At 37.6% G+C, this 14,585-nt stretch overlaps 1 protein-coding gene across 12 annotated transcripts in view; it reads right to left on the reverse strand.

The window, feature by feature from the left end:
- ARB2A (ARB2 cotranscriptional regulator A) overlaps nucleotides 1-12,568 on the reverse strand; it is a 508,497-nt gene extending 495,929 nt beyond the window's left edge. For 10 of the 12 annotated variants that reach the window (XM_064376141.1, XM_021665393.2, XM_064376139.1 and 7 more), the window contains exon 1: nucleotides 12,417-12,568. Coding sequence is in view for 1 of the 12 variants with exons in the window: in XM_064376131.1 (XP_064232201.1) it covers nucleotides 10,402-10,435 (34 nt within the window). In the remaining 11 variants the exon portion in view is untranslated. Of the gene's footprint in view, nucleotides 1-10,401; nucleotides 10,487-12,416 lie in introns of all 12 variants that reach the window. The other 2 variants (XM_064376131.1, XM_064376129.1) reach the window with 1 other exon arrangement.
- Nucleotides 12,569-14,585: the final 2,017 nt, after the last annotated feature.

Below are 14,585 nucleotides of genomic sequence, written 5' to 3' on the forward strand. Positions count from 1 at the left end.
ATGTGGCACATATACACCATGGAATATTATGCAGCCATCAAAAACGATGAGTGTGCGCCCTTTGTAGGGACATGGATGAACCTGGAAACCATCATTCTCAGCAAACTGACACAAGAACACAAATTCAAACACCACATGTTCTCACTCATAGGCGGGTGTTGAACAATGAGAACACATGGACACAGGGAGGGGAGCACTATACACTGGGGTCTGTTGGAGGGGAGTGGGGGGGACAGCGGGGGGGTGAGGAGTTGGGGAGGGATAGCATGGGGAGAAATGCCAGATATAGGTGAAGGGGAGGAAGGCAGCAAATCACACTGCCACGTGTGCACCTATGCAACAACCTTGCATGTTTTTCACATGTACTCCAAAACCTAAAATGCAATTTAAAAAAAAAAAGGCTTTTGATAAAATTCAACATCCTATCATGTTAAAAACTCTCAATAAACTAGGTATTGAAGGAACATACCTTAAAATAATAAGATCCATCTATGAGAAACCCACAACCAACATTATACTGAATGGGCAAAAGCTGGAAGCATTCCCCTGAAAACCGGCACAAGACAAGGATGTCCTCTCTCACCACATCTATTCAACATAGTATTGGAAGTCCTGACCATAAGCAAACAGGCAAGAGGAAGAAATAATGGCATCCAAATAGGAAGAAAGGAAGTTAAATTATCTCTGTTTGCAGATGACATGATTCTATATCTAGAAAACCCCATAATCTGAGCCCAAAATCTCCTTCAGCTGATAAACAACTTCAGCAAAGTTGCAGGATACAAAGCAATGTACAAAAATCACTAGCATTCCTACAGACCAACAACAACCAAATTGAGAGCCAAATCAGAATGGCAATCCAATTCACAATTGCCACACACACACATGCACACACACACACACACACACACCCCTAGGAATACAGTTAACCAGGGAGGTGAAAGATCTCTTAGTGTTGAGAATTACACAACACTGCTGAAAGAAATCAGAGATGACACACAAATAAATGGAAAACATCCCATGCTGGTGGAAAGGAAGAATTAATATCATTAAAATGACTATACTATGCAAAGCAATTTACAGATTCAATGCTATTCCTATTAAACTACCAAAGGCATTCTTCACAGAACTAGAAAAAATAATTTTAAAATTTATGTGGCATCAAAAAAGAGCTCAAATAGCCAACACAATACTAAGCAAAAAGAACAAAGCTAGAAGTATCATGTTTCCTGACTTCAAACCATACTACAAGGCTACAGGCGCCAAAACAGCATGGTACAGGTACAAAAACAGGCATATGACCAACAGAACAGAATAGAGAGCCCAAAGTAAGGCCACACATCTATGACCATCTGATCTTCAACAAAGCTGACAAAAACAGTCAATGGGGAAAAGACTTCCTATTCAATAAATGGTGCTGAGATAACTGGTTAGCCATATACAGAAGATTGAATCTGGATCCCTTTCTTATACATATACAAAAATAAACTCAAAATGGATTGAAGACTTAAATGTAAAACCCAAAATTATAAAAACACTGGAAAACAACCTAGGCAATACCATCCTGGACCTAGGAACAGGCGAAGAATTCATGACAAAGACACCAAAAGCAATCACAACAAAAGCAAAAACTGACAAATGGGATCTAATTAAATTGAAGAGCTTCTGCACAGCAAAAGAAACTATCAACAGAGTAAACAGACAACCTACAGAATGGGGAAAAAAATCTACCTCAGATGCACAGTTTGCAAAAATCGAGATTCAGGAGAAAATCCACTATCCACGAGAAACTCAAACAACATTATGAGAGAAAAACAACCCCATTAAAGAGTGAACAAAGGACATAAACAGATACTTCTTAAAAGACATATTTGTGGCCAATAAGCATATGAAAAAAGCTCAATATCACTGATCATTAGAGAAATGCAAATCAAAACCACAATGAGATACCATCTCACACCAGTCAGTACGGCTATTACCAAAAAGTCCAAAAATAACAGATGCCAGTGAGGTTGTGGAGAAAAGGGAACCCTGAGACATTGTCAGTGGGAGTGTAAATTAGTCCTACCATTGTGGAAAGCAGTATAGCGTTTCCTCAAAGAGCTAATATCCGGGCTACCATTTGATGCTGCAATACCATCACTGGGTATACCCAGAGAAGGAATATCTACTATAATGACACAGACACCTGAATGTTCACTGCAGTGCTGTTTGCAACAGCAAAGACATGGACTCAAACTAAATGCCCATCAATGATAGACTGGATAAAGAAAATGTGGTACATACATACCATGGAATATTATACAGCCATAAAAAATAATGAGATCATGTCTTTTGCAGGAACATGGATAAAGCTGGAGGCTATCATCCTTAGTAAACTAAGGCAGTAAAAGAAAACCAAATACTGCATGTTCTCCCTTATAAGTGAGAGCTAAATGTCGATAACTTATGAACACAAAGAAGGAAACAACAGACACAGGGGTCTACCTGAGAGAGAAAGGTGGAGAGGAAGAAAATGAGCAGAAAAGGTAACTATTGGGTACTGAGCTTAATACCTGGGTGATGTAATAATATGTACGACAAACCCTATGACATGTGTTATATATGTAACAAGCCTACACATGTATCCCCAAACCTAAAATAAATTTTTTAAAAGAAACGAGTAACCAGGAAAAAAAAAAAAAAGAATACCAAAGCCCTCCCCATCACAGTGTAAATAGTGAATAATTACAAAATGAAACTTTCCTCCTGAAAATTAACTTTGACTATGTTATGTCATAGAAAATAATAAATATCAATAATTCTAAAGTTAAAAAAAAAAAAGAGTGTCTTCCTACCTCCAAATGACTGCACCACCTGCCCAAGAATGGTTCTTAACCAGGTTGAAATTATAGACATAGAATTCAGAATCTGGATGGTAAGGAGGATTACCAAGATTCAGGAGAAAATTGAAACCAAATCCAAGGAATCTAAGGAATCCAATAAAACAACACAAGAACCTACAGATGAAATAGTCACTTTAAGAAGAAACCAAACTGATCTGATAGAGCTGAAAAATTCACTAAAAGAATTTCATAATATAATCAGAAGTACTGAGGAAAGAATAGACAAAGCTGAGGAAAGAATCTCAGAGTTCAAAGACCAGTTCTTTGAATGAACTCAATCAGAAAAAAATAAAGGCAAAAGAATAAAAATAATGAACAAAACCTCCAAAAAATACAGGATTATATAAACAGACCAAACATGTGACACACTGGCATACCTGAAAGAGACAGAGAGAAAGTAACTTGGAAAATATAATTAAAAATTATGAAAATTTCCCTAACCTCATTGGGGAGGTCAACATTCAAATTCGAGAACTGCAGAAAACCCCTGTAAGATACTATTCAAGACAACCATTCTGAAGGCAAATAGTCATCAGATTCTTCAAGGTCAAGGTGAAAGAAAAATATCTTAAAGGGAACTAGAAAGAAGGGAGAGGTTACCTACAAAGAGAATCCCATCAGGCTAACAGCTGACCTTTCAGCAGAAACCCTACAAGTCGGAAGAGATTGGGGTTCAGCATTCTTAAAGAAAGGACACTCTAAGAATTTCCTATCTAGCCAAACTATGCTTCATTACTGAAAGAAAAATAAAATTCTTTTCAGATAAGTAAATACTAAGGAATTAACTACCACTAGATTTGCCTTGTAAGAGGTCCTTATGGAAGCACTAAACATGAAAAAGAAAGGCCATTACAGGCCACCACAAAAACACACTTACGTACATAGACCAGTGACACCATAAAGCAACTATACAATCAAATGTATATAACAAGCAGCTAACAGCATAATAACAGGATAAAATCCTCATATATCAATACTGACCTTGAATATAAATGGACTAACTGCACCACTTAAAAGATACAGAGTGGCAATTTGAATAAAGAAACAAGACCCAACTATATGCTATCTTCAAGAGATCCATCTCATGCACAATGACAGCCATAGGCTCAAACTAACGGATAGAGAAAAATCTATCAAGCAAACAGAAAACAAAAAAGAGACAGCATTGCTCTTTAAATTTAAGACAAAATAGACTTTAAAGCAATAATGATCAAAAAGGACTAAGAAGGGCATTATATAATGATAAAGGGTTCAATTCAACATGAAAACATAACTATCCTAAATATACATGCATCCAACACTGGAGCACCCAGATTCATAAAACAAGTTCTTAGAGACCTACAAAGAGACTTAGATAACCACACAATAATAGTGGAAGACCTCATCTTGATACCCATTGACAATACTAGACAGATCACCAAGGCACCATATATTCAGGACCTAAACTTGACACTTGACCAAAAGGACCTAACAGACATCTACAGAACACTCCACTCAACTATAACAGAATATACATTCTCTTTATCTGCATATGACACATACTATAATATGACCACTCAGCCATAAAGTAATTCTTAACAGATTAAAAGAAAAAACTGAAATCATAACACACTCTCAACCACAGTACAAGAATACAGAAATCAACACCAAGAAAATCTCTCAAAACCATGTAATTATGTGAAAATTAAACAATCTGTTCCTAAATGACTTTCAGTAAAAAATGAAATTAGGTCAGAATTCAAGAAATGTTTTCAAACTAATAAAAACAAATAAACAACATACCAGATTCTCTGAGACACAGCTAAAGCAGTCTTCAGAGGAAAGTTTACAGCACTAAACACCTATATCAAGTAGTTAGATCACAAATTAACAACCTAACTTCACACCTAGAGCAACCAAAAAAAAAAAAAAAAAAGGAAAATAGTCCCAAAGCTAGCATAAGAAAAAAACAAAATCAGAGCTGAACTGAACAAAACTGAGACATGAAAAACTATACAAAAGGTCAATGAAACCAAAACATGGTTCTCTGCAAGAATAAATAAGATTGACAGATCACTAGCTAGACAAATAAAGAAAAAAGACAGGAAGTCCAAATAAACACAATCAGAAATGACAAACTGGACATTACAACTGACCCCATAGAAATACAAAAAATACCCTCAGAGACTATTATGAAGACCTCTACCCAAACAAACTAGAAAATTTAGAGAAAATGGATAAGTTCTTCAAAAGATACAGCCTCCTAAGATTGAATCAGGAAGAAATTGAAACCCTGAACAGACCAACAGTGAATTTCAAAATGAATTCAGTAATAAAAAGCCTAGAACCAGAAAAAGCCCTGGAAAAGACAGATTCACATTCCACCAGACATATAAAGAAGAGCTTGGCCGAGCGTGGTAGCTCATGCCTGTAATGCACTTTGGGAGGCCAAGGCAGGCAGATGACAAGGTCAGGAGATCGAGACCATCCTGGCTAACATGGTGAAACCCCATCTCTACTAAAAATACAAAAAATTAGCCAGGCATGGTGGCACCTGCCTGTAGTCCCAGCTACTCAGGAGACTGAGACAGGAGAATTGCTTGAACCCTGGAGGCGGAGGTTGCAGTGAGTGGAGATCATGCCATTGCACTCAATCCTGAGCAACAGAGAGAGACTCCATCTCAAAAACCACTGCATTCCATCCTGGATGACAGAGACTCCGTCTCAGAATAAAAAAAAAAGAGCTGATACCAACCCTACTAAAACTACTCCAAAAACCGAGAAGGGACTCCTTGCCAAATCATTCTATGAAGAGCATCACTCTGATACCATAACTTTGTAGAAACACAATGACAAAAAAAAACTTTAGGCCAATATCCCTGATGAATATAGATGCAAAAATCCTCAACAAATACTAGCACAACAAATCCAGCAGCACATCAAAAACCTAATCCACCATGATCAAGAAGGCTTTAATCCTGGTATACAAGGTTGGGTCAACATATACAAATTAGCAAATGTGATTAATCACATAAACAAAACTAAAATCAGAAACCATATGATCATCTCAATAGATGCAGAAGACTTCTGATAAAATTTAACATCACTTCATGTTAAAAATTCTCAACAAACTAGGCACTGAAGGAACATACCTTAAATAAAAAGAACCATCTATGACAAACCCACAGTAAATATCATACTAAATGGGCAAAAGCTAGAGACATTTCCCTTGAAAACCAGAAGAAGACAAGCATGCCCACTCTCACCACAACTATTTAACATAGTACTGGAAATTCCAGCCAAAGCAATTAAGCAACAGGCATCCAAATAGAAAGAAAGTCAAACTATCTCTGTTCACAGATGATACGATATGATTTGATTCTATACTTAGAAAATCCCACACTCTCTACTTAAAAGCTCCTAGATCTGATAAACAAACTTCTGCAAAGTTTCAGGATACAAAATCAATGTAGTGCTTGCTCCAGCAGCACATATACTAAAATTGGAATGATACAAAATCAATGTCAAAAAATCAGTAGCATTTCAGCAACAATGTCCAAGCTGAGAGCCAAATCAAGAATGCAATCCCATTCACAATAGCCACAAAAGAAATAAAATACTCAGACATACAGCTCAACAGGGAGATGAAAGATCTCTACAATGAGCATTACAAAATGCTGCTAAAGAAATCAGAAATAACACAAATGGAAAGATATTCCATACTCATGGATAGAAAGAATTAATATTATTAAAATGGCCATGCCACTCAAAGCAATTTACAGATTCAATGCTACTCCTATCAAGCTACCAATGACGTTTTTCAGAGAACTCGAAAAAAAAAATCTAACATTCATATGGCACCAAAAAACAGCATCAATACCCAAAGCAATCCTAAGCAGAAAGAACAAAGCCAGAGGCATCACACCATCTGACTTCAAATTGTACTACAAAGCTACAGTAACTAAAACAGCATGGTACTGGAAAAAAAAAAAAAAAGACACATAAAACATTGGAACAGAATAGATAACCCAGAAATAAAGCCACACACCTAAAACCATCTGATCTTTGACAAAGTCAACAATAACAAGCAACGGGGAACAGACTCCCTATTTAATAAAGGGTACTAGGACAACTGGCTAGCCTTATGCAGAAGACTGAAACTGAACTATTTCCTTTAACCATACACAAAAATCCATTCAAGATGGATTAAAGACTTACAGGTAAAGACTAGAACTATAAAAACTCTAAAAGAAAATCTAGACAATACCATTCTGAACCTGGGCCCTGGCAAAGATTATGAATGAAGACTTCAAAAGCAATTGCAACAAAAATAAAAATTGAAAATAAAGATGTAATTAAACTAAAGAGCCTCTCAACAGCAAAAGAAACTATCAACAGAGTAAACAAACAACCTACAGAAAGGGAGAAAAATTTTCAAACTATGTATCCTACAAAGGTCCCATAGCCAGGATCTATAAGGAACTTAAACAAATTAAGCAAAATAAATAAATAAATAAAAACCATTAAAAATGAGCAAAGAACATGAACAGACAATTCTAAAAACAAGGTATATATGGCCAACAAGCATATGAAAAAATGCTCAGCATCACTGATCATTAAAGAAATGCAAATCAAAACCAAAATGAGAACCATCTCACAATAATTGGAATGGTTAATACTAAAAAGTCAAAAAGTAACAGCTGCTACTGAGGTTGTGAAGAAAATACAGTGCTGGGGGAATATAAATGAGTTCAGCCACTGTGGAAAGCAGTTTGGAGATTTCTCAAACAACTTAAAAAAGAAAGAACAGGTATTTAACTCAGCAATCCCATTCCTGGGTACATACCCAAAGGAATATAAATCATTCTAATAAAAAGACAACATGTACTCATATGTTCATCACAGCACTATTCAAAAAAGCAAAGACATGGAATCAACCTACATACCCATCAACAGTGGACTGAATAAAGAAAGTGTGGCACATACACACTATGGAACACAACATAGCCATAAAAAAGAATAAAATCATGTCCTTTGCAGCAACATGGATAGAGCTGGAGGCCATCATCCTAACTGAATCAATGCAGCAACAAAAAAACCAAATACCACATGTTCTCACTTATATGTAAGAGCTAAACATCAAGCATACATGGACAAAGAAGGGAACAATACACAATGGGGAGGTTGAGAAGAGGATGAGAGTTGAAAAACTACCTTTCAGGTCACTGCACATGTACCCCCTGAACTAAAATAAACATTGAAAAGGAATAAAATTTAAAAATAAGATAAAATCTACTCTCTTAGCAATTTCCAAGTAAAAAATAAATAATCTGATAAGAAGAAATGGAAAAATACAATAATAAGCTTTGCTTTGATGGTCTTCACAGTGTTATTTTCTCTGAAGCAAAAATTATGTCAATTATGTATATTACAAAAGAGATCATTACCCCAAAATGAAGACAGTAAAAAATATTAGAGAAAGCACCATAGCAATTCTGTCTCCAACTTTTCTGTAACTTAGCTATGAAACCTTGAGTAAGTCAGTCATCTGCCATCTCATCTGTAGTAATCAATTTTAATTTGCCAAGAAGTTGTAAGTAAAATTGTGATACAATTTTTCATTCATTAAATTAAAGTAATTGATTTAAATGAGCTTTATAACTGAAATAGCTAAACATAGCTCCCCTCAAGAGTATCTAATAAATTATGACAGTGTACAAAACATTCAGGGCTAACAACAAAAAAAAGACATTGTTACCTTGAACTTATGAGCAATTGGACATTTTCGATTTAAAAAAATTCCCTTCCTTCTTAACAGATTATATTTAAAAAAAACTGCTATCGTTTTGGACACTGTTAAATTACACACTCAAATTACTCAATTGAACTCATTACTCTACAAATAGAAGTTATGTGGTACATGATCTGAACAACTTGGCTTATTCCTATAGGACTGTATACAGTGCATACCTTCCAAGCACTCATTGTTGAATACAGTAGATCTTAGTGGATTACTCAGGACCAACTGAGTAATTGAGAATCACATACTGAGATGAAGCTGGCGATTTGCACTCCCTCATTCTACCCTCCATAGTATTCCAATCTGTAGAGCTATATTACTTTTTTTCATTTTGATGCTGGGTGCCCTCTCTGCTGTCAATTCTGGGGCTCATAATCCATCACTATTATTGATTTTTGCCACTCTCCATCTAGTCAAATCCAACTGCTACACTGATATCTAAAACATCTTTTCTGTTTCTTCATCATTTGTGACTCTTCTGGTCCCTGCTCTTCTCAGCTACAAAACAAAAGAAATCTACTACACAGGCACGGTCAGCCATTTAATATACTCCTTTCCTTCCAATTAAAAAGAAAAAAAAAATCAAAACAGGCCAGGATAGTCTTTGGCTTTTCTGAACTGTTTTCATGGCAATTTGAACCAATTATTTATTATTATAAAAAAAATTTTTTTTTTATTCCTAAGTTTGGAGTTACTACAGATACATAGTCTATAGACAATTGAGAGGTTTTACAATTACAGAATTAAAGAGTTAAAAAGCAGTAACAGATATGGTGGCTGCCTTCTAAACCCTTAAAAAGTCCACCAAATAAATCTCCAAAAATTTTTATTAAATCATATCTTAAAATGAATTCATAGAACTCCAAAAATATATACCAGTGGGCAAAAAGTAAATGAAAAAATGCTTAACATCACCAATCATTAGAGAAATGCAAATTAAAAACACAGAGAGATACTACTTTACACCCATCAGGATGGCTATTATCAAATAACCAAAAAATGTGTTTGGCAAGGATATGGAGAAATGTTGGTGAGGATGTGCAGAAACCAGACTCCTTTGCATTGCTGGTGGGAATGTGAAATGAGGTGGCTGGTGTGGAAAGTGTGTCAATTCCTCAAATATATAGAGAGAGACATATAAAATGTCCATACGATCTAGCAATTTCCCTTCTGGACAGATAACAAAGAGAAATGAAAGCAGAGATTTGAACAGATATTTGCACTCTCATGTTCATAGCAGCATTATTCACAATAACCAAAAGATGGAAACAATCTAAGTATCCATGGACAAATGAATGGATAAACAAAATGTATTAACAGCATACACACACAATGGATAATTGTATTTCACCTTAAAAAGAACATTCTGATACATGCTACAACATGGATGAACCTTGGAGACATTAAACTAAATGAAATAAAACAGTCACAAAAGGCTAAATAGTGCATAATTCCACTTATGTCAGATACCTAGAGTAGTCAAATTCATAAGAGGCAGAAAGTAGATTGGCAATTATCAGGGGCTGAAGGTAACAGAAAATAAGGTGTGAGTGTTTAATAGGTATGAAGTTTCAGTTAGGGATGATGAAAAACTTCTGGAGAATGAGTGAAAAGTAAAGTTGAAATAGTACAAGGACATACTCCTTACTTAGATACCTATGACTACTGTGCAAACCCAATCTGACTCTAAAAACAGAGATAGTGCAAGTTGTATACAACTGAGTAAATAGTGCTTACTTTTGTTAGAGCTCAATGAAGAGCATGGAAACATCTCTACATATCTGCAGAAGCCAGATTCTCCTCAGGGGTCTGTCTAGGAAAGCTGAGAAAAATAAACTGTAAATAAATAAAATCCCTCATGCACCCAATTTATGGAATAAACATTCTTGAGATTGCTGCCTCCATGCCTACATCCTTGCCATTCCAAAATATATCAAACATGCTCCTGTCTCTGTGCCTTTGTACTAGGCCAACTCATTCCCCAGATACTTGCAGAGCTAACTCTCTCACTTCATTCATATCTCTACTCAAATGTTCCCTTATCAGAGAGGCTGGGATTGACTACCCTATCGAAATGGCATCCTCTAGCACTCTTTCCCTTTAATTTGCTTTATTGCTTTATTTTTCTCCATACCTCTTTTTTTTTTTTTGGAGAGGGAGTCTCACTCTGTCACCCAGGCTGGAGTGCAGTGGCCTGATCGGGACACATTGCCACCTCCACCTCTCTGGTTCAGCAATTCTCCTGCCTCAGCCTCCCAAGTAGCTGGGACTACAGGCACACGCCACCACTCCCAGCAAATTTTTTGTATTTTAGTAGAGATGGGGTTTCACCGTGTTGTCCAGGCTGTTCTTGAACTCCTGAGCTCAGGAGATCTGCCCACCTCAGCCTCCCAAAGTGCTAGGATTACAGGCGTGTGCCACTGCACTCACCCTTTCTCTATATCTCTTAATCACTACTTGTTATATATTTGCTTGTTAATTATACCTTTCCATCAACTAGAATGTAAGCTCCAGGAGCAAAAGGACTTTCTATTTGTTCACTACTGTCTTCCCATCACCTGAACACTACCCGGCACACGGAAGGTTGTCAGAAAATATTTGCTAAATGAATAAACACGTGGATGCCCATGGTTTCATAGATAATATTTCCCCTTTGGCCTTGGTACTATTCTACCATATGTAGCAGTCATAGCCTGAAACCTTCCAGAGCACCCCCAACTTTTCTGTGTAGGCTTCACTGGCTAAGTAGAAGTAACACCTAGTTTAAAAGTCTAAAAGAAGCCTGGTACCAGCACTGTCACTGGGGCCTTAATTAAGCAGATCCAAAAACACTCTTACTCAGTTTCTACGTTTGCTAAATGTATACAGTGTAACTGTCCCTCGCATTGTGGGATAAAGAATACACCTTATCAATGTGATATTTATTATGCACTACATGGCATGTGTTAATACAAACGATGTCATGTACTGCATTAAGAAAATCGCATTGGTATTTTCATAAACATACAAGGCATTTGCAGACAAAAACCAGAGAATTTTTCCCTCTACAGTTTTTTTGAGGACTTGGGAGAAACGGACAAATGCAACAACACTGCATGTCACTAAATACAGTATATCCAAAACAAATAATGAGTTTCCTGGCCCAGCAGATTTATACCGTGGAGCACTATATGTTAAATACCTGGATGAGGGAAAGAGAAGACTGCTTCCAAAACATACTTACTTTATTTCAAAGTCAAAAGTATTCGACACTTAATTCATACCGCATCCCAGAGAAACGTCCCACCTGCTCCCATGCATGTTACAAGTTTTGAGAGCATTTTATAACTGCATTTTCATCCACCTGCAGTGAATGACTTCTGGTAAAGCGTTGGCAGTTAATAACATTTTTTGTAGGAAAAAAAAATTTAATCAAAGAACCACAATACCTCCTCTCCCCAGAAAACGGAGGAGGGCCCATTACTCTGTCTCCAGGGACTCCCAGAATCCTATACGCCCAGATTTAAGGAAAGTCATCCAGGGAACACACGTGTCGCTCCCGTCTGGGGGGTGGAAATGGCACATGGAACCTGCCCATCAACGGGGGCCCAGACACAAGTCAGAGGTGTCCGCAGGGAACGCAGCGTGGTTCCTGACAGTCTCGGGCTCCAGGACCAGCGACCCCCGCCCAAGACCGACCCAGGCCAGCCCCCTACTCGGATTTCGACCCAGGCCTGCCCCCGGAGCTCACAACCCCGCAAATGCAGTCCTACCTGAGCTCTGCCCCCAGCTACAGGGCTGAGGGGGCAGGCGGGAGGAGGCGTGGCCTTCCAGTTCGCCAGTCCAACTCCCTCGTGCGGTTGTTATGACTTTCCCTCTCGGGATCCGTTCCCCGACCAAGTTAGAGTTGCACTTCCGGGGTCTGCAGAAGACTGACACGTCATTACGCACGCGACGGCAGCGGCGGCGACAACCCGGAAATAGGCGGGGCGCGGCCCCGGGGTTGGTTCTGTGGTGATAGGTGGACTGAAGAGAGTGGCCCGCTTGAATTAAACGTAGATGTTTTGGGTACTGCTGGACTCTGCTCGCCCTTCCTTATGAAGGCTGCCTGGGTAGCCGTAGAGGACGACGCCACCCTAAAACCTTGTTCTCCAGGCGGAATTTTAAAAACCATTCTGAAGATGGCCTTACCGCCAATTCCCCACTCCCCCTTTCACAGTGTATCTGACTTTACCCTGCCCATTCAACTCCAGAAAAACCGGAGGTCGAGATTTGGAAGATAAAATTTACCTTCGAATTATGACATGTAAAACAGGAAGTTAATGCTAGCATGCTAATGACAATTGAAAGTTTTCTCGTTATCATACTTGACTCAAATGGGAATCTTAACAGATATTCATGTTTTTTCCAGAAACAGATTTGAAAGGTATTTCAAGGGTACATCTGTGGGGAGAGATGGGAGCAACTGATTTTTAATTTTTGGATACTACTCTCAGCGTATTTAGTCCAAAACTGTTAATTTAACGAATTAGGCTAATCTAGATGCTGGGGGCGCAAAGCTGAGTTAGACCTCCTCTCATCTCAGGCAGCTAAGTAGAAGGAAGGTCTGGTGGCTGACAAGTAAACCAACAGTTATGTTCTTCAAAGAGGAGATCTCAGACTCTCTATACTTCACTCCCACATTGTTTGTACTTCTTAATCTCTACTCCTTACTTGTTTCCTTCATAAAAATAGAATGCTATTCATTTATTTATTTACAAATGTGCCCTGTCCCACTAAAATGTAAACTCATTGATGGTAGTGACCTTGTTTTTTTAATGTATCCTCAACCATACAACAACAGTGCCTGTCCACAAAGTAGACAATATTTATTGAAAGACTGAATGATCACAGTGGTAAATACTAGATTGGGGAAATTTAGAAAAGTGTATAGTATCAGAGCCAAATGATATAAGTGGTGGGAGATAAGGAGCAGTGTTCCCAAGAGGGAAGAGAATCCACTGGAGTTAGCCAGAACTGAGTACCTGGATGAAGCCCGGGCATTGAGATACTGTTAGGGCTTCATTTCTGGAAAGAACTCAAATGGTTTGTAGAGTGACACTTTATACTGAAGAGGAAAGCAACAGCCAGATTTTGAAAAGCTTTCTATGTTGTGCTGAGTAATTTGATTTTCTGCTGCAGACAAGTGGGGAAACTGAAGGATTGTTGAACAGAGGAGGGAAACATTTTTATTTTGGTAGACTTTGGCAACAGTGAAAAATCATATTAAAAAGATAAGACTCCCCCAAAATATATAATCCCTGTTTAACCATGAGAAAAACATTAGACAAAAATACCTGACCAGTATTGCTCCAAATACCTAAGGTCATGAAAAACAAGGAAAGTCTGAGAAGTTGTCTGAGCCAAGAGGAGCCTAGACAGACCAACTTTAATGTGGGATCCTGAAACTAGAAATAGAATGTTAAGTGGGAAAACTAGTGAAAATTGAATAAAAATTAAAATTTCATTAAGAGAATATACCGGTGTTTATATATAACATGGAGATGGGTCAAAAGATGAGTGACATGACCTTTCAATGTTTCCGGGATAGAGACTCACTCAAGGATTAGAGGAATGTACTTTACTCAATAGTAAACTTTTGAGCAAACATATGTGTGCTTCAGCTTATAATTCCAGCTGGATTTACATGGGAATGAATGAGCCTTTGTGTTGTTCCAATCCTTGATTCTTTCAGCTGAGGTCCCAAATTTTATAAAGCAAAGACAAGGCATCCCCACTATGCCCAGTTCTGAATTCTTAACCCACAAAAACAATTAGAGATAATGAAAATTATTCTTGTTATTTGAAGCCAGTAAATTTTGGAGTGATTTGTTTTTCAGCAAAAGAAACTAATATGCTGTATGGCAACAACCAACGAGTAAATATCCTTTCAAGTCCAATCC

This window comes from Aotus nancymaae, unplaced genomic scaffold (genome assembly GCF_030222135.1).
Source record: "Aotus nancymaae isolate 86718 unplaced genomic scaffold, 86718_ANA_hifiasm-v0.15.2.pri h1tg000014l, whole genome shotgun sequence".
In the NCBI taxonomy this organism is placed as follows: domain Eukaryota; kingdom Metazoa; phylum Chordata; class Mammalia; order Primates; family Aotidae; genus Aotus; species Aotus nancymaae.